This window comes from Mustela putorius, unplaced genomic scaffold, assembly GCF_011764305.1.
Source record: "Mustela putorius furo isolate JIRA1106 unplaced genomic scaffold, ASM1176430v1.1 tig00000193_pilon_pilon_pilon, whole genome shotgun sequence".
Classification (NCBI taxonomy): Eukaryota; Metazoa; Chordata; class Mammalia; order Carnivora; family Mustelidae; genus Mustela; species Mustela putorius.
Genome location: NW_025421309.1, coordinates 1,172,976 through 1,198,176, shown reverse-complemented (window position 1 = coordinate 1,198,176; position 25,201 = coordinate 1,172,976). Strand labels below are relative to the sequence as shown.

The window sequence follows — 25,201 nt, the reverse complement described above, 5'->3', positions numbered from 1 at the left end:
GACCATGAGACTTCTATCCTACTACAGATAACAATCGCAATTAGGTTCTCCACAACTTCTGTCCAATTTGGCTACAAACTGGAGGTTCCCATGACCCCCTCCTCAGGTTCAATTAATTTGCTGGAGTGGTTCACAGAACTCAGGGAAACAATTCCTCACATTCATCAGATTATTAAAGGATCTGATAAAGGATACAGATGAACAGTCAGATGAATAAATACATAAGGTGAGGACTGGGAGGGTCCCAAATGTGCATGAGTTTCTGTTCCCATGGAGTTGGGGTGCATTTGCCAACCTGGAAGCTCTCCAAAACCCTACTACTGGGATTGTATGGAGTTTTCCTCATGAAGGCATGATCAATTATTTTTTTTTAAAGATTTTATTTATTTCTCAGAGAGAGAGAGAGCACAAGCAGGCAGAGCGGCAGGCAGAGGCAGAGAGAGAAGCAGGCTCCCTGTGAGCAAGGAGCCCGATGCAGGACCCGAACCCAGGGCCCCGGGATCGTGACCCGAGCCAAAGGCAGCTGCCCAACCAACTAAGCCACCCAGGTGTCCCGGCATGATCAATTATTAACTTCCCTTCTAACCCCTCTCCCCTCTCTGGAGGATGGGAGGTAGAGCTGAACATTCCAACCTTCTAATCGTGGCTTGGGCTTTCTGGTAGCCAGCTCCCATTCAGAGCCCACTCAGAGTCACGTCAATAGAATGAAAGATGTTCCTAGTGCTCTTAACACTTAGGAAATCACAGAGGTTTCAGGAGCCTTGTGCCAGAAACTGGGGCGTGGGGGCAGATACAAACACTTTGGAAAACTATTTGGCAGTTTCTTAAAGCAATGTGCTAAGATCTTACAGGACTACTGTTTGAACAGGAGTGAGTGATTCTGAATGTCATTCTTACTGGGGGAAAACAAAGAATCCAGTCACGATTTGACAAGACATCAATTAATATCAAATAGGAAGAAGTGTACATGATTAACCATATTCAAGTTCTAAAAAGCTTAAAGGGGCTTGCTAGTTTAAGAAAGTGAATATACAGGGCACCTGTGTGGCTCAGTGGGTTAAGCCTCTGCCTTCAGCTCAGGTCACGATCCCAGGGTCCTGGGATTGAGCCCGGAATCGGGCTCTCTGCTCAGTGGGAAGCCTGCTTCCCCACTTCTCTCTGCCTGCCTCTCTGCCTACTTGTGATCTCTCTCTCTTTGTCAGATAAATAATTAAATCTTTTTTTAAAAGAAAGTGAATATACAAAATGTATGAACTGATCAGTCATATAAATTAGGTAATGACTACTGCAATTGCTTATTGCAAACTATTTTTATAAAGGATTTACACTGAAGAGCTACCTAGAAAGGGTTAAATGTGGGCTTAATATTATTAAGAGGAGCTTAAATCTGAGTTTTAGGATTCCTCTGGAGAATGGACATCAACCAGGATATGAATAACAAAAGTTGCAATAATTCAGAACTATTGCTTAAAGAAAGACAAAATCATGCATATAGACCTCTCTTAAAAATTGGTTTTCTACATAAGAGACTCTTAATCTCACAAAACAAGCTGAAGGTTACTGGGGGGTGGGTAGAGAGGGTGGTTGGGTTAGGGACACTGGGGAAGGTGCTAGTACTGTGAAGTGTGTAAACCTGGCGATTCAGAGACCTGTACCCCTGGGGCTAATAATACATTATATGTTAATAAAAAATATTTTTAATTGGTTTTCTAGGGGTCCCTGGGTGGCTCAGTCAGTTAAGTGTCTGCCTTCAGCTCAGGTCATGACCCCAGGGTCCTGGGATCAAGCCCTGCACGGGGCTCCCTGCTCAGTGAGAGTCTGCTTCTCCCTCTCCTTCTGCTGTCTCTCTCTCTCAAGTAAATAAATAAAATATTTTTTAAAAATTGTTTTTCTAATTGTAAAAGAAATAAATGATCATTATAGAAATTCAGGTAGCATGCAAAAGCATTCAGAAGAAAATAAAAATTATTACTATATACCACAAAGAGATAACGAGAGATACCACTTTGGGAATATACCCGTCTGGTCATTTTTTATGCTGGGACACCCGTACATAAATATCTTTTTATAAATTTGAGATCATATTTATCCAATGAAGGCTTGCTTTTTTCACTTTTCACAAGCTTCTAATGAATATTTCTGACCAAAAGGAATGTCAATTTTGATACTGTTTCCCCTATGTTTTTCAGGTTTTAAATTTTTAATTATTTTTTAAATAAATAATGCATGCCTATGGTACAAAATTCACGAAGGACAAAAGGATGTCTTTCCCTGTTCTCAGTAACATAGCTTCCTTACAAGAGGCAAACAGTGTTCCCAGTTTCTTGATTCTCTCTATATCTATAAACACTTCATTTTTATTCTCTCCCACAAATAACAGCATTCCATTTCATTGTCCCATGCCTTACTGTTTTCTCTCAACGTCCTGGAATCTTAGAATCTTCCTTGTCAGTCCACAAAGAGGTGGCTCATTATTTTCATAGTACACAGTACTATGCTGTGTGGGGTTGCCATAATTTTCCTGAGTATTTAGGTTGCTTCCATACTTTTTAGTATTAAAAACAAGACTGCGGGCGCCTGGGTGGCTCAGTGGGTTAAGCCGCTGCCTTCGGCTCGGGTCATGATCTCAGGGTCCTGGGATCGAGTCCCGCGTCGGGCTCTCTGCTCAGTGGGGAGCCTGCTTCCTCCTCTCTCTCTCTCTCTCTGCTTGCCTCTCTGCCTACTTGTGATCTCTCTCTGTCAAATAAATAAATAAAATCTTTAAAAAAAAAAACAAGACTGCAATAAATATCTTTACTCTTATGTGTGTATGATAAATACTTAGATCACAGAATACGCAGATTTTTAGATTCTCTAAGTAGTTCAAATTGCCTTGGATGGAGATATTCATTTATGCTCCCACAGGGAATCCCAAGAGCGCCTGTTTCCTCATATAGTTGACACTACTGTGTGTTATCATATTTTTCATGCTTTCAATCTGATATATATTCAATCAGAGCAAGAGAGACAGAGACTGAGAGATCATTTTTAAGGTAATGGCTCACATGATTGTGGAAGTTATCAAGTCCAAAATATCCAGGATAGGCCAGCAAGGCAGAGACCTAGAGAAGAGTCAATATTGAATTTCAAGTCTAAAGGCCATCTGCCAGCAGAATTCTTGCCTGCTTGGGGGACATCAGTCTCTTTGTTCTATTCAGATCTTCAACTGATTGGACGAGCCCCACCCACATTAGGGAGGGTCGTTTATTTTATTTTATTTTTTAAATTTTTTAAATTTATTTGACAGACAGAGATCACAAGTAGGCAGAGAGGCAGGCAGAGAGAGAGGAGGAAAGCAGACTCCCCACTGAGCGGAGACCCCGATGCGGGGCTCGATCCCAGGATTCTGGGATCATGACCCGAGTGGAAGGCAGAGGCTTAACCCACTGAGCCACCCAGGTGCCCCAGGGCAGTTTATTTTACTCAGAGTCTACAGATTTAAATATTAATCTCACCCAAACACCCAGAATAATGTTTGACCAAATATTTGGGCACCGTGATCCCACCAAGTTAACCTATAAAATAAACCATCACATCCAGGGGAGATGAATTGCTGAAGTTCACATGGCCAGCCAGATGAACGTTTTGGCCTATACCTAGAACCAAGGATCTCTTTATCTAAGCCCAGTTCAGACCTGTAGTTTTAATACTAGGAACACTTACATTTGACTTCCCAGAGTGTCCAGTTTAAGCAGAGAAACCCTTTTCAACTCTACTAAACATTTAAAAATCTGAGATAGTGCTTATCCTTTACCCTGTCCCCTCTGGCCCCAGGGATCAGCTCATAAACTCATGTGGGGAGGAGGGGGACCAGTCTCAAGAATGTGTTGCTGGGGCGCCTGCCTGGCTCAGTCGTTAAGGTCTGCCTTCAGCTCAGGTCATGATCCCAGGGTCCTGGTATTGAGCCACGCTTTGGGCTCCCTGCTCTGCGGGAAGCCTGCTTCTTCCTCTTCCACTCCCCCTGCTTCTGTTCCCTCTCTCGCTCGCTCTCTGTCAAATAAAAAAAAATCTTAAAGGAAAAAGAAAAAGAACGTGTTGCCGACATCATGAGGGCCAACTGTGTGGTCAAAAGACTTCTGGGAAAAACATAACAGAAGAATGCAGGAGAGTCCTGGAGTGCTGTTTAAGGCAGAATTTACCCATTTTTTAGCCATTTTGTTGCTGTTATGTGGGTTTTTTTGTTTTGGGGGGTTTTGAGGGGGAGGTGTCTATGAAACAACCACAGTAAGAAAAACAACAACAACAAAATTCTGCTAATGCTTATATCTTTCTGTTTTTATTTTTTCTGCCTGGAAATAAAAACAAGTGTTCCGGGGTGCCTGGGTGGCTCAGTGGGTTAAACCTCTGCCTTCAGCTCGGGTGGTGATCTCAGGGTCCTGGGATGGAGCCCTGTGTCGGGCTCTCTGCTCAGCGGGGAGTCTGCTTCCCCCTCTCTCTGCCTGCCTCTCTGCCTACTGTGATCTCTCTTCCTGTCAAATAAATAAAATAAAAAAATATTTTAAAATCCTTTCATGTGAAAGGATCTTATCTTCTTGTCTTTCCAGAAGAGACATATAGGCCCAAATCTGAGGAAAAAAGACACCAAGTACTACATAGTCCAAGCTGAGAGAGTTGTCAGCCAGAGCCAGCCACTGGGGCCAGTCCTGCCCTCAGGGTTTCCTAAGAGGGTTTGGGTTGATGTGGCTTTTGATAGCGAAGGTCTCTATTAATCAGAGTGTCCCAAGGAAAATTCCATGTCAAATCCTGCATTAAGTTCTAAAAACTGGAAAGGAATTCAATACTCTTTTTCATAGTTTACCTATCTGGTAGGAAAATACAGCACAATGATAACTTTAAGAAATATTAAAAAGACTCCCGATTGGATTCTAGATCTTTCTTGTGGCTTTGTGTGAAAATATGATTATAGTTTCTGAGGTCTGTCTTCTGAGACCCAGGGGAGCTAGGAGAGGGGGTGAGAAAGGTATTCAGAACAGGACTTCTCCTCTTTCTCCACATCACTCTCTCCTCTGGAGTCTGGGAGAAGACTTGGGAATCACGTTTGAGTGTTATTTATTTATTTATTTATTTTTTAAAAGATTTTTTTAATTTGACAGAGAGAGACTATTGAAATGAGACGGATCTCTGAAAGTGTCTGCCTAGTTGCATTATTTAGGGACCTACTCCATGGTGTGAAAGGAGGAGGTCTGACTTAGTATAGGTGCAGGCAGTTGGAAAAATACCACTTCCGGTTTTTACCCCATGGAGTTTAGATCTCAAATAAACCATTTACCTACAAAATAATCCCAACAGTTGAGAGATGCCAAAGGCTCTGAAAGATGACCTTGTGATTTCCCAGGATGCTGCAAATCCTTGACCTGCCCAATGGATGTTAGAGCAGGCACTGCCTTGTTCCTGGCAGCAGTCATCATCATAAATTATCATCATAAATCATCGTAAATAAGGTAATAAATCCTTATTTTTAAGAACTTCTGTTAGTCAGTGATAGCCACACCCCTACTGGTTAGAGGAGCAACAAGGACCAGGCTGCAGACATTGTTAACCTCATGGAATGTGGAGTACAGATCTTCCTTGACTTGTATGGGGCTACATTCCCACAAACCCAACACAGATTGAAAATATACTAAGTCAAAAATACATTTAATACACCTACCCTATTGAACATTTCAGATTAGCTTGGCCTTCCTTAAATGGACTCAGAACACTTACATTGGCCTACAGTTGGGCAAAATCATCTAACAAAAAGCCTATTTTAGAATGAAATGTTGACTAGTTCTTGTAATTTATTGACTACTGAAAGTGAGAAACAGGATGGTTGTACGGGTGCAAAGCAGCTGTAAGTGTATTGGCTGTTTACCCCCCTGGTTGCCAGGCTGACTGGTAGTTGTGGCTGGCTACCATGACACAGCATCATGAGATAGCGTTGAACTGCATATTGCCAGCCCAGGAAAAGATCAAAATTCAAAATTTGAAGTAAGGTTTTGACTGAATGCATGTAGTTTTCAAACTATTGTAATGTCAAAATATCTCAAGTCAGGTCATCATAAGTTGGGAGATAGTCTGTACTGTTATTACTTAAGGGGTCATTGCAAGCATTAAATTGAAGTTAGGCATATAAAATGGTCAAAACTTTGTGAATTGATTGACTATACTCCGTAAGTGCCAATTATTTAAGAGTCTGGTACATAGACTCGAGAGCATACTCGTAGGTTGGGATGGCAGAATATTCACTAGGCAGACTACCATGGCTATTCTCAAAATACTGTAGCAGGACCCCATTTGGAGGACCTTTTCAGGGGTTTATTGAGGTCAAAACTATTTTCATAATGTCACTAAGACATATTTTTATTTTCCTTTCCCACTGTCACTCACTCATGAGTGTACCTTGGAGTTTCCAGAGGTACACAACAGTTGATGAGGTCATAGCTTCTACACCTAATGGAATGTATGCTTTGGTATTGTTGGATTTTAAAACTTTTCTCAGCCTTGATCAGTAGTTACCAAGGACTGGAGGTGGGTGGAGGAGTGGACTACAAAGGGATAGGCAGTAATTTTATTCCAGGTGAGGGGTGAAGGTTCTATATCTTGTTTGTGGTCCTCATTACATGACTATGCATTTGCTAAAATTCACAGAACCAAATACGTAAATCTTATTCCATAAATGGTACTTCAGTTTAAAAAAAAAAACCCAAAATTATTTTTTTAAAGATTTATTTATTTGACACAGAAAGAGAGATCACAAGTAGGCAGAGAGGCAGGTGGGGGGGGGGCATAGGGGGGTCGGTAAGCAGACTCCCCGCTGAGCAGAGAGCCAGATGCAGGACTCTATCCCAAGACCCTGCGATCATGACCTAAGCAGAAGGCAGAGGCTTAACCCACCCAGGCGCCTCAAAATTATTTCTAGATTTCAATTTCTAACAGCCTAACTATACTTAATTATAACCCACCTAAACAAAAGCTCTCAGTAATTTTTAAGCATACCAAAGGGTCCTGAGGCCTAAAACTTTGAGCTAAAACCACTGAGCTAAAACATTGATTTCTTTCCTAAAGCAGGTGCAATCACCTGCTCCAGAGTTGGGGAGAATGATTAAAAGGGAGTGCAAATCTCTCTGGCGCTAAGATTCTAGAAGCTGTGTTGTCCAAAGTGGTAGCCACTGCCCACATGCGGCTACTGAACGCATGAAAAGCACTTGATTCAAATTGAGATGTACTTTGTACAAAAAAAAAAAAAAAAAAAAGTAAATGATCTCTTTTTTTTTAAGTTTTTCTAAAAACTTTTATAAAGAAATGACAATATTTTGGACATAGCGGGTCAAGTAAAAGGTATTGTTAATATTAATTTCATTTTTTTTTTAACGTGGCTATTAGAAAATGTGGCCTCCGTTATATTTCTACGGGACAGCGCTATTCTGGAGGCAGACTTGGCTGCCAATCTTGTTTCCACCACTTATCAGCTACTTCCTATCTCCTGTAAAGTATGGGTCACGTTAAGGCTTGAAGCTTGAATGGGACGAATGCATGTGACGTACTTAGCAATGCATGTAAGTAAACGGTAAGCTCGGTGGCTATCATGGAAGGCCTCGCGCTCTCTGGTGATGCAGTCAGCGATGGTCCTGCGTGCTCATTAAAGGCCTTTCCTCCGCGACCTATTTACACTCCGACGACAATAACAACTAAGGGTGCCCGAGGCCTGATCCCGCTTTCGGGCGGGCCTGCCCTCTTTATAACTAAAAAATTAAAATGGTCCCAGGAGCTGGAAGTGGGACATTTAAAATGCACGGAGCCAAAGCACAAGTTGAACACCCAGCGGGCCTGAGTCACAGGGCCTCCCTTGGTAACCGACGCTGACGCCGGTTGCTAAGCGGGAAACGGGAAAACAAGGATGTGGTCCGTCGACTCTTGTTCTCCGGCGGCAGCTACTTCCGGTTCTCAGGGGAGCCAGTCCTTCGTCCTACCTTCCCCAGAGGAGCTGGGACCACGGCTGCAGGTTCCGCCGCCTCGGGAACCTTCCGAGCCCTCGGTCCAGCGCGGTGGTAGTGGCGGGGGCGGCGGCGGGTCTCCCGCGCGGCCGCGATGCTGAGCACCCGGGCTCAGGCGGCGATGACCGCGGCGGACCGGGCCATCCAGCGCTTCCTGCGGACCGGGGCGGCCGTCAGGTGAGCCTTGGGGGGCGGGGCGGCCGGAGAGGCCGGGGCCAGGGTCCCCAGCCTGGGCCTGCGGCGGCCTTTCACGGCGCTAGCAGGAGCAAGCATTCCGGAGGTTCTGCGTTGGGCTCGGTTGGAGGCCCAGGCCCCGAAGCGGGACCGCGGATGAGCCTCCAGGCCCTCCATTTCTTCTGCAACGCCAATTCTGTCAGCCCTCCCCAGTGCTGTTAGCGCCCCAAATTCTCAGTGCCCTGCCCCCCACCTGCCATATCCTCCTCCAATCCTGTCCTTGTCCCCGGAACTTCCAGACACCCTCAGGCTTGTCAAAGCCTCGAATTCTGCCAGTGGCCCTCAGACCTTTCAGTGCCGCCGCGCAGGCCTTCCAGGACCCCTTAATCCTTTCAGGGTACACCCAGTCCTTTTGGGCTCCTCAGTCTTGTCGTGCCCTGAGCCGCCAGCGTTCCCCAGTCTTGCCAAGCTCTCCAGTCCTGCCGTGGTTCTCACAGCCCTGCAAAGCCAACCAGGTCTGCTAGCCCTTACCCCATTTTGTCAGTACCCCTATTCCTGTCATCCTCCATCCCCCAGTCAAGCCAGGGATCCCTTATTCAGTGTGGGTCTTCAGTCTGATTTGTGAATCTCTGTCTTGCAAGGGTCCCAGAACAGATCAGGACTCCTTAACCTGTAAAGGATTCCAGTTCTGTTAAGGTCTCCCATTCCGGCTAGAACCCCAATAGTATGGGCCCCCAGTCATGTCAGGGTCCCTCTTTCCCTTCTTTTCTTCATCCTCCCATGGGCTCCAATCTTGAGAGCTGAACACTGCGTCCGCATTACTGACCCTAAATGACTGAGACCTGTTGCTCAGCCTAGCTTCTTTCCTCTGGAACTGGAGCAGGTTTAAAGAGCTTATTATGCCAGTGCTGGGAACCCTCAATGGCTGTCCTGTCCAGTGCCCCCATTCTGTAGGTGGGAAACGGGCCTTGAGACGGTTTTGCCTGTGGCCTACAGCTGACCTCACAGTAGAGCTGGGGGAAAAGACAGATCTTTTTACTCCTAGACCCCACTGCTCTTCTGTGTTGTCGTTTTGCAGAGGGATGGGGGTTTCCAGAGTCACCAAATTTCACTGGATTTTTTGTCCATACCTTGCTGAGGACCTGAGCAAGTCCTCTCTCCCATCCGTCAGGACTCTCTGTCTTTCAGTTTCCCTCAGGAGGTTTGTGGTTTTAAGCACACACTTGGCATGAATTCAGTTCAATGCTGCCTCACTCACTTTGACCAAGTTGGCTGCACTCTAACATGAAAATTAAGATGATAGGGGCACGTGGGTGGCTCATTCGGTTAAGCATCTGGCTTCAGCCCAGGTCCTGATCTCAGGGTCCTGGGATCGAGCCCAGCATCGGGCTCTCTGCTCAGCAGGGGAATTTGCTTCTCCCTCTCCTTCTTCCCTTTCCCCTGCTCTTGCTCTCTCTAAAGTAGATAAAAATCTTAAAAGAAAAGAAAGATGATAATAGAACCTACCTCTGTAGGATTGTTTTTAGGATGAGATAAGATTGTCACAGTGCCTGGCATAGAGTATGCATCCTTAAATATTAGTGTTTGCTTAAGAAATTTAAAGCAGTTGTAAAGTGCTTTAGAATTTCAGTAATGGTTCTTTTAACTTTTCCAGGCACTTTTGTTAATACACCTGTTGTGTGGAAGTCAGCACAATATAGCACTAAGAAATTCAAGAATAACTTTGCCGAATGCAGTTGAGATGGTTAATACTTAGTAATTGTAGTAGCTAATGTTTGTTAAGCCCTCATCTTTGCCTCGTATGCCCTAGCGCCTTTGAAGCAGGTCTCTTGGTCGTACAGGTGACAGAGCTGAGCCTGAGAAGGGAAAATGATGCCCTAAGGAAGAGCAGAGCCTTAATTGAACCAGATTAAGGCAACTCCCCTTTCTTTTTCTTCTTCTTCTTTTTTTAAAGATTTTATTTATGTATTTGAGAGAGACAGTGAGAGAGGGAACACAAGCAGGAGGAGTGGTAGAGGGAGAAGCAGGCTCCCCACTGAACAGGGAGCCTGATGCGGGGCTTGATCCCAGGGCCCTGGGATCATGACCTGAGCCAAAGACAGACGCTTAACAACTGAGTCACCCAGGCGCCTGCAACTCCCCTTTTTTAACCAAGTTCTGTGTGCATTCTCTTGACTTTGTTCCAGAGAACAAAGATTTATTTGGAATTCAGTTATCAGTTATGTGCCATATTAGTTATGATATTAGGAAGATGTTGGTTGTTGTAGACAGAGTTACTGGTAACACTAGTGACTCTGTCTTGAGTTAATGTTGACTGAGCTGAGCTCCAAAGGGTGTTCATCTGCATACATTGGAATAAGAATATATCATACACATATACATATCAAACACATCTGTCCAAGTATATATAGCATATATAGATATTCACCCACATGTTGTTTGTCTTATTTGCTGGAAATACATAACTCTGTATAAAAACTTTTAAATTGCTTAAGTGTCTGTGGTAAGAGAATAACTTCATTGCTTAAGCCTCAAGACATTTTTAATTTAGTAAAGATTTAGAAGGTCATTTATACTATTGTGTGCCTCCTTCCTGTTTAATAATCTTTTTTTCTTTAAGTTTTTTTTTTTTTTTTAATTTATGAGAGACAGAGAGATAGGCAGAGGGAGAAGCAGCTTCCCCCCTGAGCAGGGAGCCCGATGCAGGACTTGATCCCAGGACACTGGGATCATGACCTGAGCCGAAGGCAGGTGCTTAACCATCTGAGCCACCCAGGCTCCCCTCCCTGTTTATTTCTAAAAGATAGATTCATTTCTATAATTTTTCTCCAGTGTGTAATCATCCAGTAAATACTATTAGGAACCTCTTAGGTGCCAGGCATGATCTAGAGACTTGGGGTATATAAAACAGACAAAGATCCCTGCCCCCAGGGACTTTGCTCTCCAGTGAGGGACACAGACAATAACTGTAGTTAATAAGTGAAGGTGATAAAAAGAAAATACAGAACTGGGTAGAAGGGACCAGCAGTGCAGGTTCTCACTGTTGGTTAGAAGTGCAGGGGAGGGGAGAGAGAGAGAGCCATGCAGTGATCCGGGGAGTGGGGAGAGCATTCCAGGCAAAGGCCCTGACATAGCCAATGTGGTGCCAGCATGGGAGGCAGAGTAAGGGGAAAACCTGAGATCCCCCTCTGAGTGAGACGGGGCTTCTGTGACCTGCCTTAGGCTTTAAATCCTAGTGTCTGAACATGCTGAGTTTCAAGACATAACCCTGTACTGTATGAGAATGTTTAGCTTGAACATTAGGTGTTTAGTGGGTCAGTCGGTTATTTTGATTAAATGTTATTTCTTTGTACCTGTATCTGTATTTACACGTGCTGCGTTTGGGATGCGGGAAGACGGTAAACTTTGGCTATTTTCCTTTCTAGATACAGAGTCATGAAGAACTGGGGTGTTATAGGTGGAATTGCTGCTGCCCTTGCTGCAGGCATCTATGTGATTTGGGGTCCTATTACAGAAAGAAAGAAGCGTAGAAAAGGTAAGAATGAGGTTATCGCATCATAGTCCGTAGACTTGACCCAAGCCCTTACTGTCCCAAAACAGTACAAAAAGAGGAGGGCATTTTTTGTTCTCTCGTATCTCCAGTTTTGGACATTGCTTCCTTTTAAGCAGAAATTATTTTTAATGACTCATTATTTTAGACCCTATTGTGCAAAGACTTCTGTTCCTTCCCCTCCAAAATCTTGAGTTTGAGACATGCTCTGTAATGAAAAAGTTCACGTGGCTTAATTGTCTAACTGTTCTTCCTCTGGTGCCTGTGTTGTTCAGTAGTACAGCTGACCGATTGTGTGACACGTTTGTGGTTTCACTGACTAGCTGCTAGTCAGCTAGTAAGAGTTGCCAGCTACCGTCTTTAATACAAAATTCTATTTCCTTATTTTGAAATGTGCCCCTTTTGTAAATGCTACTCTACTTATGTTGTTTAAAATTCAGCTACAACAAGCAAACAAAAAAAAAGGATCGGTATAGCAAAATGTTGATCATTGTTAAATCGGGGGGGTGGTTATGATTGGAGTTGATTATATAGCCTCTCGTTTTATGCATGTGTAAAAGAGAACCTTCGTAATAAAAAGTTTTTTGAAAAAAGTTATGAGAACCTTCGTAATAAAAAGTTTTTTGAAAAGATTTAAGCAGAAAAGGGAAGTATGTCAAATTTTGTGGATCTCATTGCAGAAAGACTGATCAGAATTTCTCTGGTCATATCTTTCGCACTGATTAGAAGAACAAAATCATTGTTTTGGGGAGCAACAAAAGAACAATTGTTTTCTTCTGTTCTGATGTTGCTTTCTTATCAAAGGAGAGAGAGAATGAGAGAGAGATGTTACGAAGTGTTTTGTACAAGCCGTGCCAGACACTGTGGTGGCGGTCAGAAGTAACCCATGACAGGGGACATGTCCTTCTGTTGCTTACAGTCTTCTGAAGGAGCAGCACTAGGACCAGGCCTTGGTACAAACAGAATGCCTGGCCCCCTGATGTCTGTGGATAAGGACTTCCTGAGATTGGGATTTTTGGTGTCAGGTTCCAGTGCAAAAACCCTGGCTCCCAAGTGGGAGAGAAAGAGTTGGTCCAGTGTGATGTGCTTTTCTCTTCTTTCCCCCACGTTTTTCAGGGCTGGTACCTGGCCTTGTCAACTTAGGGAACACCTGCTTCATGAACTCCCTGCTGCAAGGCCTGTCTGCCTGCCCCGCTTTCATCAAGTGGCTGGAAGAGTTTACCACCCAGTACACCCGGGATCAGAAGGAGGCCCCCCCCCACCAGTATTTATCCTTAACGCTGTTGCACCTCCTCAAAGGTATCTACTCAGGAACTTCAAGGGGATTGTGTGCCTTTTGAAAGCAGCAGCCCTGAGGGCAGGCAGAGGGTTAATAGCTTCTGTGTGAAACACAGATCATCATGGAAAAAGAAAACCAAAAAACACTGTGGGTGCAGTAGATACAAACAGTAATTAAAAAAAAAAAATTAAAGATGTAACCATTTGTTTTTGAAAATTGTCAGTGTATTAACAGCTTTTTAGGGAAGAGAACAAATCCACTGCCACTTAAGCATTTTGGTTGTAAGAAGTACTCTGGCTTATTAAAGGTTAGAAAAAAGAAGTGTCTTAGACTAAGCGATAAGGTAGTTCACAGAAGAAATAGTACACTGTATTTAGATAGATGGGAAGAGTATCTAACAGGCATTCAGATATGCAACTTGGCTGTCATCAAAGATATAGAAATAACCTTAACAGTGAAGTTATCACTGTGCTGCCTGTCAGCAAAGACTGAAAACTCCACAGACCTGCCCAGCTGTTGGACAACATGTTCACATGTGCTGGTGGCAGGGCAACACAGGGCCAGCTTTATGGAGAGCAGCTTGGAACGACACGGTACTAGCTTGCAAAGTGTCCAGTACCATCTGACCTGGGAATTCCATTGACCATGATTGACACTAGCCTGAAATGGAGTTGTAAGAGCCCACGAGCTCCAGAGTGGCTGACTAGGGGTGCTGAGCCAAGGGAGTCACTGTTATACAGGCTTCACATGGGTTTGAAGAGGTCACCCGTCCACCTTCATTTTTTTTTTTTTAAGATTTTATTTATTTATTTGACAGAGAGAGATCACAAGTAGATGGAGAGGCAGGCAGAGAGAGAGAGAGAGAGAGAGAGAGAGAAGCAGGCTCCCTGCCGAGCAGAGAGCCCGATGTGGGAGTCGATCCCAGGATCCTGGGACCATGACCTGAGCTGAAGGCAGTGGCTTTAACCCACTGAGCCACCCAGGCGCCCTCCACCTTTGTTTTTAAACCAGCTTTTTGCCTGTATAACTAATTTTTCCTCCCATAACATCTCTTCACATCCTGAGGACATTCCACAGAACACAATTGGGGAAATGCTGGGAAGTGTGCAAAGATTTCCCAACACCTGGTTACAAAGGAAAGCAGGGGAGGGGGTCCCACAGGAGAATGATTAAGCAGTCACTGGAATATTATGTAGCCATTATGAATTCATCTTTGCCAAGTGTTTTTTGTTAAGTTTAAAAGAGCGGTGTTCGAAGTATGTTGTATTTGACTTCAGCAAAGCAAAGATTTCCACAGATAGAGGCTGGACAGGAAAACACCAAAACGTTCACCTTGGCAGTTTTGGTCTTGTGCAGCTGACAGTTTGGAAACCTTAAAACAAAACAACTGTATTTCTTTTTTTTTTTTTAATTATTATTATTCTGTTTTAAATTTTTTTTTAAATTTTATTAGTATATAATGTATTACTAGCTCCAGGGGTACAGGTCTGTGAACCATCAGGCTTACACACTTCACAGCACTCACCATAGCACATACCCTCCCCAATGTCCATAACTCAACCACCCTCTCCCTACCCCCCTCCCCCCAGCAACCCTCAGTTTGTTTTGTGAGATTAAGAGTCTCTTATAACAACCGTATTTCTAAAGCTCTCAACAGTAAGCATATATCCCTCTCACAGGAAAAAAACTGGATTTAGGAAACACTCGGTTCACTGTTGCTTTGCAGAGATGTGTTCCCAGGTGATCTCAGCTTGACACGGAAAGCGAGTTCTGCTCTTCTGTATCACAGGCAATTTGAAAGTGATTTCTGCTCCCCTGTTGTAAGCAAGTACCATCCCAGAGCGGAAAGCTGAAATGTGGGCAGTACGACACAGGTTGAGTACCTGTCCCAGCACTACCGCTGCTCTTCCCTCTTCACATGCGTGACCCAGGGCTGGGAACTGGAGCCGTGCTACACCTAGAGTCTAGGCTCCCTTCCCTGTCTCTGCTTTTCAGGGTCGTTTATTTTGGGTCTTAGAGAGAATTTTTAATTTCACAAGTAACGCTTGAATACACTCTGCTGCTAAAATTTAAAGCATCACGCATAAAGTGACAGTTCCCCTTCATCACTGCCCTGCTCCCATTCCCCTCATTTCTTTCCAAAGAAAAATACAAATGTATCCTTCCAGACCATTTTCTGTGCACTTAAATATGCTTCTAAGCACCCGTAGAAATTATATATTGTTATGTTTATGTTTTTTCATAACCAAATAGCATAATGGTGCAAGAGTGTCTGTTTTAGCACACATAGCCCTACCTCATTCGTTTTTTTCTCTTTGTGAGTTTATCGGGCTTATATCTTCTGTGGGTTGCCTGCTCATTCCCACTGGCCACTTTTAAAAAATTATGGTGGGACACCTGGGTGGCTCAGTTGGTTAAGCAGCTGCCTTCGGCTCAGGTCATGATCCCAGAGTCCTGGGATCGAGTCCCACATCAGGATCCTTGCTCGGCAGGGAGCCTGCTTCTCCCTCTGCCTCTGCCTGCCTCTCTGTCTGCCTGTGCTCACTTGCTCTCTCTCCCTCTGTCTCTGACAAATAAATAAATAAAATCTTTTAAAAAAACTAAAATAAAAATAAAAATTATGGTAAAATATCCATAACATAAAGCAGGTACCATCTTAACCATCTTAACCATTTTTAAGTGCATGTTTGGGTAGCATTTTGAGTACCTTTGCATTGTTGGGTAACCGAACCCACTCTTCTCTACACACAGAACTTTTCCATCATCCTGTCCTGAAACTGTGTCTATTAAGCAGTGACTTCCCATTCTCCTTAGTCCCCCAGATCCTGGAAGCCACAGTCGTACTTTCTGTCTATGAGTTTGATTCTGTATCTCCCAGAGTGGAATCCTACAGTGTTTGTCCTCGTGCTTCTGGCTTATTTCACTCAGCATCATGTCCTTGAGGTTCATCCACGCTGTAGTGTGGGGCAGAATTCCATTCCTGTTTAAGGCTTCAGAGGAATAATACCCCCATTGTGTGTACATGTGGCATTTTGTTTGTCCATTCATAAGTCAAGGGACATTTGTGTGGTTCCCCCACTGGCTACTGTGAATAATGCTTCTGTGAGCATGGCTGTACAGATTTCTATTGATGTCCCTGCTCCTAATTCTTTTGGGGTCTATACCTAGAAGCGGAATTACTAGATCAGGTGGAAATTCTGTTTAATTCTTTTGAGGACTTGTCATGCTGTTTTCCAGGGCAGATGCACCATTTTGCCTTCCCCTGACAGTGCACGCAGCGCTCTAACTCTCCACATCCTCGCCAACACTTGTTATTGTCTGTCTTTTTGACAGTAGCAGTCTTGGGTGTGAGGCGATCATCTCGTTGTGGTTTTTGATCTGCATCCCTACTGAGAAGTATTGTTGAGCAGGAGTTTTCCTGTGTTTCTCGCCATTTGTATAGTTGTGTTTTTTGTGTTTGTTTTCATTTTGTAAATGTCTACTCCAGTCCCTTCTCCATTTTTGAATTGGGTTGTCTGTGTTTTTATTGTTATGTCTTAGGTACTCTTAATATGTTCTGGATATCCGTCCCTTATACGTGCGATTTGCAAACCTCGTTCACTTTCACAGTTGCACAGTATCCATAAGATACTATTATTTAGCTATTTGTTTGCCTCCGGGGCCTTGTTGTCATAAACGGGCTACAGTGAATGTTCTTATTTGCGCCCATAGTGCATACAAGCCTTTGTTTCCCTAGCATAGATCCTGAGAGAGATACTAGGATATGAATTGTAGGATATGAAAAGTCGTAGATACTGCCAAATCGTCCCACAGCATTTTGGGCAAAATTAGGCTAAAGGGGACAGTAAAATTTTCCTTTGGAGGAAAAAAGCCAACTGACAGGCTACACTGAGGAGTGTAGGAGGAGAAAGGGAAGTACAGTTGCCTTCTGAAAAGGCTCCCTTTGTTCTGGAGGATAAAAGTCTGACACCAGGATAGATCTGCCCTGGTAAGACAGGCCTCAGGACTTAGCACTGGCTACTGGGCTGCTGCTGCTCCCCACGTTACCCCCCAGAGGCACCACCACATTCAGATCCGGATGGAGGTTGCTCAGAACCTCCCAAGTCAGAGCCTGAAGTAGTCAAAGGAATGTCTCAAGTTCACCAACTGCAGATCAAAGAGAAGAAATAGGCTAGCTTCGTTTTCCCAGAGTTAATTGCATTTGGGAAGCTGCCCTGAGGTGGCAGGCCCCAGTATTTTTTTTTTTTAAGATTTTATTTATTTATTTGACAGAGATCACAAACAGGCAGAGAGGGAGGAGAAAGCAGTCTCCCTGTGGAGCAGAGAGCCCGATGTGGGGCTCGATCCCAGGACCCTGGGATCATGACCAGAGCCAAAGGCAGAGGCCCTACCCACTGAGCCACCCAGACGCCCCTGGCCCCAGTATTTTTTTTTTTTTTTTGAGATGACACTTTTTTTAATAGTTAAAATCTACAGATTTAATTTTTTTTTAATAAACATATATTTTTATCCCCAGGGGTACAGGTCTGTGAATCACCAAGTTTACACACTTCACAGCACTCACCAAAGCACATACCTTCCCCAGTGTCCATAATCCCACCCCCTTCTCCCAAACCCCCTCCCCCCAGAAACCCTCAGTTTGTTTTGTGAGATTAAGAGTCACTTATGGTTTGTCTCCCTCCCAATCCCATCTTGTTTCATTTATTCTTCTCGTACCCACTTAAGCCCCCATGTTGCATCACCACTTCCTCATATCAGGGAGATCATATGATAGTTGTCTTTCTCTGCTTGACTTATTTCGCTAAGCATGATACGCTCTAGTTCCATCCATGTTGTCGCAAATGGCAAGATTTCATTTCTTTTGATGGCTGCATAGCATTCCATTGTGTATATATACCACATCTTCTTGATCCATTCATCTGTTGATGGACATCTAGGTTCTTTCCATAGTTTGGCTATTGTGGACATTGCTGCTATAAACATTCGGGTGCACGTGCCCCTTTGGATCACTATGTTTGTATCTTTAGGGTAAATACCCAATAGTGCAATGGCTGGGTCATAGGGCAGTTCTATTTTCAACATTTTGAGGAACCTCCATGCTGTTTTCCAGAGTGGCTGCACCAGCTTGCATTCCCACCAACAGTGTAGGAGGGTTCCCCTTTCTCCGCATCCTCGCCAGCATCTGTCATTTCCTGACTTGTTGATTTTAGCCATTCTGACTGGTGTGAGGTGATATCTCATTGTGGTTTTGATTTGTATTTCCCTGATGCCGAGTGATATGGAGCACTTTTTCATGTGTCTGTTTGGCCCCAGTATTTTTATCTTCCATACTCTAGCAGTTGTGGTCCAGTGAAATATACTGTGGAGGGGGCCAGCAAGATCAGGAAATCAGCAAACTATGGTGTGCCGACCATGTCTGCCCCACTGCGTGCTTTCGTCAATAAAGTTTTATTGAAACATTCGTGCCCATTTACTTGCTCTTTATGGCTGCTGGGATGCTATGATAGCAGAGTTGAGTAGCTGCTGCAGAGCCCGCAAAGCCAAAAATGTCTTTTGTCTGACCCTTGACAACATTTGCCAATCCTTGATCTAGCTGTAACTATAATGTAAACTCATAAGCCCATCACACTTGTGTTTTTGTTCATTAGGCTTGATTCCTACTTATGACTGAAAAGTAAACTCAGGGGCACCTGATTGGCTCAGTCGGTTGAGTGTCTGGTTCTTGGTCTTAGCTCAGGTCTTGATCTCACGGTCATTAGTTCAAGCCCCATGTTGGGCTCTACACTGGCCCTGGAGCCTACGTGAAAGAAAGAAAAGTAAACCCCACAGCAGTCCCCTTCAGGCTGCCACATATGGCTTGGTGCTTTACCGTGATAATCAGAAACTCCAGGGCGGACGGACATAAGCGAAGGCCCTGTGGCCTCAGAGAGAGTCCAATAGAGGCGAGTCAAGCATTGAGTGTGGCTTGGACTAGATGAAATGTTTAAGGGCCCTTCTGCCCTCAGAGTTGTGAGTTAAAACCATTTCATTCAGTAGAAATCTTACAACAGTTTATATCGAGACAGTAATTCAAAAAGCTGAAGCCGGTTTCTTCATTTAAATGCTACAGGCTCATGAAAAAATCACATTCACTCAGGAAACACACAGTGCCTAACAGCCCTCTAAGCCTTGGGTAAAGCTACAGAGAGGAATAATGAAAGAGCTGTAATTCCAAGGTGAATTTTACAGTGAGATGCTTAATTAGCTTTGATATGTTGTGGGGGGTACATTTCCTGGTTTGTTGTTTTGCCAGAGAATCTAACAATTGCCTTTCTGCTTTCCAGCTCTGTCCTGCCAAGAAGTCACCGACGATGAGGTCTTAGATGCAAGCTGCTTGTTGGATGTCTTAAGAATGTACAGATGGCAGATCTCTTCCTTTGAAGAACAGGTAAACACCCCATTCAAAGTCCTGCCCACTCACGCACGCATTGGGGCCTGTGCTAGCAATGAGGGTTGAAAACCAGCCTCGATGCTGCGGCATGAGGAATAAATGCCAGTGTTGAGCTTGCACTTGCCTCGCCTGAGTGTACATTTCTCTGGCAGTTTAGTATTCTGGGACCAGATCATGAACTTTGTTCCTGTTCTCGTGGTCAGGAAAAAGACCGCTGTTTTGGTTTTATTTTTGTTTTCCCAGTGGGTGGAAGGTTCACAGGATAGGGTTTGAACAGTTGCCAAAGAGCGAGCCTCTGTTTGGTCCTTGAGTGACTTTGCACTTGATTACCTGGGTCCTTTGGAGAGCAGCAAGCAGGTGGCTTTACCGTAGAAGCAGAGAGAGATTCAGGTGAGACCCTTTTTTGAACCACATCCTCATTTAAAAAAAAAAAATCTGTTTTTAGAGGTTAGATTAATTGAAGTGGCCCCCGGCCTTGAGCAGGTGTACTGGGAAACCCCAGGGCCTTCCTCCAGCCCCTCGGACCCGTTTTTGCACAACTACAGATTCACTGCGCTTTTTGGTCCTGGCCACCGTCGTCGTCCTCAGAGCGCTAGTCTGGACAGTGAGTCTGGCCGAAGCTGAGATGGTGAAGTTGTAGGGACAGGTCGTCTACCGTCCTCCCTGGCCACATTCTTGGCTGGCTTCGGCCAGCTCTGTGTTGGGTGCTCCTGCCTCCGCTGTCCAGACAGCGGACCTGAGAGATGGGAGACGGCCTTTAGGCCCCCAAAAGGGTAGGCTGGGAGTGAAAAGCATTTAAAAATGCTGGAAAGTGAAGTGGGAAGCCTTTCCAGCTCCCCTTATTTTTAAAGACTACGTCTGTTTCCATCCTAGGCTGAAGCCAAGCAGGTGTTCCTTTTTAAACACAGTGTTGATGGTTTCAACTCTCTTACAGTGTGTCTCGATGAATCCCTTGTCTATTGAAATGTTTTTCCATTTAGAAAATGCGTACTAAATCCTCCTCTGGTAGCTGACAGGATTTAGCCTCGTTTTCCTCTCCCTAAACTGAGTGAGTGACTGCGATTTAGTCCCAAGGACATCAGGTCCTTTGTCTAAGTCCTGCTCTTCTGTCAAGGACCCGCCGATGTCCCCATTCCTCTTGGGAAGTGTTTCCAGCAGCTTCAGCCTGCAGTCATCACCGAGCCACTCAGTGCTGTGGTGTGCTTGGAAAGAGGCAGGCGTGGCTGGCCATCGGCCTCCTCCTGCCTGGCCTGGGGCCTGTGCGCATCTTCATCATCACTGATCTGGTCAGTCAGCGGCAGACTCGCACTCCCACACACTTTTTGGAGCTAGAGCTGTGGGGGACATATCGGGCCAGGTGCTGGACTCGTGTGACTTCTCTGCATTCATCCCCATGGCACACCTGTAAGGACTCACTGTTACTGTCCCCATCTTGCCGAGGAGAACACTGAGGTTCAGAGAATCCCAGAGTTACACAGCTGTTGTGCCGCTTCCAGTCGGCGACGAGAGAACAATTAGGCACAAACAAGTCAGCTGCAAAAGACTGGGAGCAGGGGACAACAGTTGAAAAGGCCTGCTGCCACGAGCAACTCCACAGTCTCACTTTTATTAGATAGAAAACAATAGCCAACAGAAGGACTGATGAAGGTCAAACGTTGGTCACGTCTTGCAGGCCAGCGAGGAGGAGGGTGAGGTTTCTGGTTAACCAAGCACATTCACAGGACTCCTCGAACGAACAACGGGCACTTCTGGGAAGAGAAAGGAGCGACAACGAAAAAGGGGAGCAGGCGGTTTTCGTTCCACCCTGAGCTGACCGGGTGTTCCCGGGTGCTCGGCTTCCCTGAATCAGGCGGCGTTCCGCCCTGAGCGAGCCGGGCATCCCCAGCTGCCCAGCTTCTGAGGAGGGGCGGCGATCCGCCCTGAGCAAGCCAGGCATCCCCAGCTGCCCAGCTTCACGGTCGTACATCATCCTTCTCCCCAAAGACCTGGTGTCAGTATCAGTGTTTCTTAAGGCCATATCTAAATGTGCTTGGCAACTAGTAAAATCCTCCAGGGGTTACAGTTTAAGTAACAAATTGTTCCGAGGGGGCAGCAGCACTGTTGAAGTGGCAGAGGCAGGATTTGGGCCCCTCTGGTGCAGAAGTGCACAGCGAAGCTACCCTCTGCTTCAAGACATTCCTTGTCTCAAGGCCAAGTAGTTCCTTGGCCAACAGGGATAGAATAGGGTTTGGGTCTGACTCCAGCCTATCTTGGGATTCTTCTCTTTGGTGAACCCCTGCTCCTACTTCAGATGCCTTGTCCGCGAGCCTCCCTGGAAGAGCCAGTCCACCTTCAGGCTTAGCACCGCTGCTTGATCACTAGCCAGGCTGCCCCATCTATCCCTGGGTTGTGAGTCCCTCCAGGGCCTTGCCTCATTTATGTTTGAACCTCCCATCACTCTCTTGCTGACTGCTGTCCTAGCCTGGGAGGGATTCATGGATACACGTGGCAGATGTTTGTGGAATGCCTGCTTCAGGTGGGGCCTGTTGAGGGCCTGGGGTCATGGTGGCGAATGGGACTTGCTGGGCTCCTGCTCGCAGGGAGTTCATATTCTAGCAGAGGACTGTGGATAGTAAAGAGGTCATTTCAAGATCCACTAACAAGAAGAAAAGTGTGCTGATGTGCCAGTGTGAGCTGGGGGGCCTAGAGCTGGGGGTGGGGGGAAGAGAAACAGTGCAGAGACTCCCTTAGGTAGCAAAGGCTTTTCTGGAGACATGAGGTTTTTGCTGAGACCTGAAGTCTGAAAATAAGGGAGGCCTGTGAGGAGCTTCAGACAGGACCTCGAAGGGTGAGAGGATACCACGTTTGGGGAAGGGCAAGGGGGCCAGCATGGCTGCGGCCAGGGGCGGGAGGGCAGTCGCGGGGAGGGGCTTAGACAGCGGCAAGGAGCAGATTGTGTGGGCCCCCGGGTGCCCTGGGCCAGAGTTGGGCTTCTGTTCTGTGTGTGGTGGGGAGCCACTGGTGGCCTGGAACAGGGACTGCTATGCCCTGGTCTGTGTTTGAACAGGACGTGCTGTACCAGGGAGACCGTAGTGGGGCAGAGGGAGCAAACAGGAAAGTCAGGAGGCCGTTGCAGGCCGGGCTGCTGATGGGCTCAGACTGGGGTTGAGGCAGGGGAGACAGAGTCCTCTGAAATTTGGGGTGTGTGTTGGAGGTAGAGGACCCCCCCCCTCACCAGCTGCACCAGCAGAAGGTGGAAGGGGAAGGCTTGTGTCAGGGAGGGGCCTTGCAGGAGGGTCTCCTTCAGGACATGCCTTTCCAGCAGAAATTTGAAGGATGAGAAGGAGGCAACTGTGTGAAGATGGGGCGGGAAGAGCAGGCCCTTCGATGGGAACGTGTGTGCTGGCTCACCGTTGAAAGCCGAGGAATAAAGACATCTACCTCTTAAAAGATCATCCTGGTGACTGCAGGGGGAGCACAGCTCTCCGTGCCTCCAGAATTCCGGGGAGGAGAGACCCGCCCATCCCTGAAGAGCCAGGGATGGTTTTGGCTTTTGGGGAGAGCAGCCCCCTGCCATATGATAAACAATTCCATGTCCAGGTGTGTGCCCCAAAGAACTGGAAGCCAGACTCTGGCGGATACTCGTGCACCCATATGCATAGCTGTACTATCCACGACCACTGAAGGTCGAAGCAGCTCCATGTCCATCAGCATAGGAACAGATACACAAGATGTGGGTGGGGGTGCGCACACACGTGTGTGCATGCGCACACATGCAATAGAATATATATGCCTATATGTGCTTAGGTATTTATATACACACACAAAGGAATATTACTCAACTTTATGAAGGAAGGAGATGCTGACACAGTCTACACCGTGGGTGAGCCTCACAGACTTCGAGCTCAGTGGAGCCAGTCATGGAAGGACAAACACTATGATTCCTTGTGCAAGTTCCCACAAGGAGCCAAACTGCTGGACATAGAGGTGGCCACCAGGGAGGGGGTGGGGTCAGAATTATATGGGGACAGAGTTTCGGTTGGGAAAGCTAGATGAGTTATGCTGATGGTCACACAACAGTGTGAGTGTGCTTCACCCCACAGGGCTGTGTGCCTAAAAACAGGCTCAGAGGGCAGCTTGGATGTCGCATGTGTGCTTTACCACAGTAAAGCAGTCCAGTGGAGTGGAGGTCAGGGCCTTGTTGACAAAGCTGAAACAGGCTCAGAGACAGCTGGTGTGAAGGCAGCCCCACCAGCCCCAGCTCGCTCTCCTCTCTCCCCTTGGACCCCTTAGTTGAGGGCCTTTGGGGTGAAAATGTCTGGGATATAAAGTTCCATTTAATAGGCTGAAGCTTGAGAAGGTGGAAAGCAATTCTGCCCTCTTAGCTGCAGGATTCTGCCTGGCGGTGCACCCAGGGCCCTGTCGGGCGTCTCTGAAGCTGCTTTGCCCTTTGACAGGATGCCCACGAGTTATTCCATGTCATTACCTCGTCCCTGGAAGACGAGCGGGACCGGCAGCCCCGGGTCACCCATTTGTTTGATGTGCATTCCCTGGAGGTAAGCCCGTAGTAGTTCCAAGACGTGTGTGTGGTTTGTGCCTGTTTCACGGGGATGGATAGGGAACGCAAGTAGAGTCCTTGTACGACTCTAAACTCGGAAGTAAGTCTCAGTAAAAATCAAGAGTGGGCGTGGGCTGGGGGATTGTCTTTAGCTGCAACCTTTGCAGTTGGTAACTTTGGTTAGGGGTGTCAGGGCTCTTTAAAATGATTTCATTACTGCAATTTGTCTTGGCTTGGAGAAGAAAAGGTATTTTTCCCTCTATTTAATGCAGGGAACAAGGAGCCACAGGAATGCTAAATGAATCCTCACTTCCCTGGAACATGATAAATATTAGGGAGTTGATAAAAGTTAACTAATAAAGGAGAAGGGAGGAATGTTCCAGAGACAGGAAATGTGTTTTCCATTTAATGAAAGATTGGGTATGGTTACCAGCCAGAGAGACTCATTAGGGCTTCTATTAGGATCTCTAGTTAAAAACTGGGTTTAAGTGGTGCAACCAGCAGGGAAACTTGTAAGCTTTAGGAGCAGGGTGAGGGGGAATAAAAGGGATCGCAGGTGGATTTTCAGTCTGGTTTTTTTCTTTTTTCCCCTATAGCAGCAGCCAGAAATAACTCCTAAACAAATAACCTGCCGCACAAGAGGTAATCATTCCCCTTGAACTAGAACATGTAAGATGGGTACTTTTGAGATGTGACAGTGATTTGCTTGTTTAAAACAACAACTTTTTTCTGGGGACATCCAGTCCAGCTGGAACTGTGTGTACTTGCAGAGGAGTTTGGGTTTTACAGACAGCTCTACCTTGTTCCCTTGGGCCATCTTGAATTGTTCCCTCACACCTTGCTGTTTTCTGCCTGGAAAAAAAAAGCAACGGATTTATTTCTACTTCCAACAAGGGTTTCCTTTTACCTTCTTGAACTGATCTCATGAGAAGCTCCTTAAGCTGAAACTGCCATGTCTTCAGCAGGTGATCACAGTCCTCGTTAGGAGGAGATTGTTTTTTTCTTAAGACCTAAACTTAAGGGGGAAAAAAGAAAAAGACATATGAATTCCGTTATGCATCACTAGTAATAACAGTGACTATCTTTTCAGGCCCAAACTGTGTGCTGCGCCCTATAGCGTCTCATTTAAGCCTCACAGCAGTGGTGTGAAGTTGATCGTGGGGATAATGAGTTAATAATTGTCCCCATTTCCAGTGAACCAAGGTTCACAGAGATG

The 25,201-nt window shown here is 45.7% G+C and overlaps 1 protein-coding gene across 4 annotated transcripts in view; it reads left to right on the top strand.

Annotated features, from left to right (window-relative positions):
- The first annotated feature begins 7,965 nt into the window (after window positions 1-7,965).
- The window catches only part of USP30 (ubiquitin specific peptidase 30), a 28,155-nt gene continuing 10,919 nt past the window's right edge, over window positions 7,966-25,201 (top strand). For 2 of the 4 annotated variants that reach the window (XR_201262.3, XM_004779093.3), the window contains exons 1-6: window positions 7,967-8,192; window positions 11,615-11,724; window positions 12,856-13,038; window positions 19,342-19,445; window positions 23,885-23,983; window positions 24,582-24,627. Coding sequence is in view for 3 of the 4 variants with exons in the window: in XM_004779093.3 (XP_004779150.1) it covers window positions 8,110-8,192; window positions 11,615-11,724; window positions 12,856-13,038; window positions 19,342-19,445; window positions 23,885-23,983; window positions 24,582-24,627 (625 nt within the window). In the remaining variant the exon portion in view is untranslated. Of the gene's footprint in view, window positions 8,193-11,614; window positions 11,725-12,855; window positions 13,039-19,341; window positions 19,446-23,884; window positions 23,984-24,581; window positions 24,628-25,201 lie in introns of all 4 variants that reach the window. The other 2 variants (XM_004779094.3, XM_013049260.2) reach the window with 2 other exon arrangements.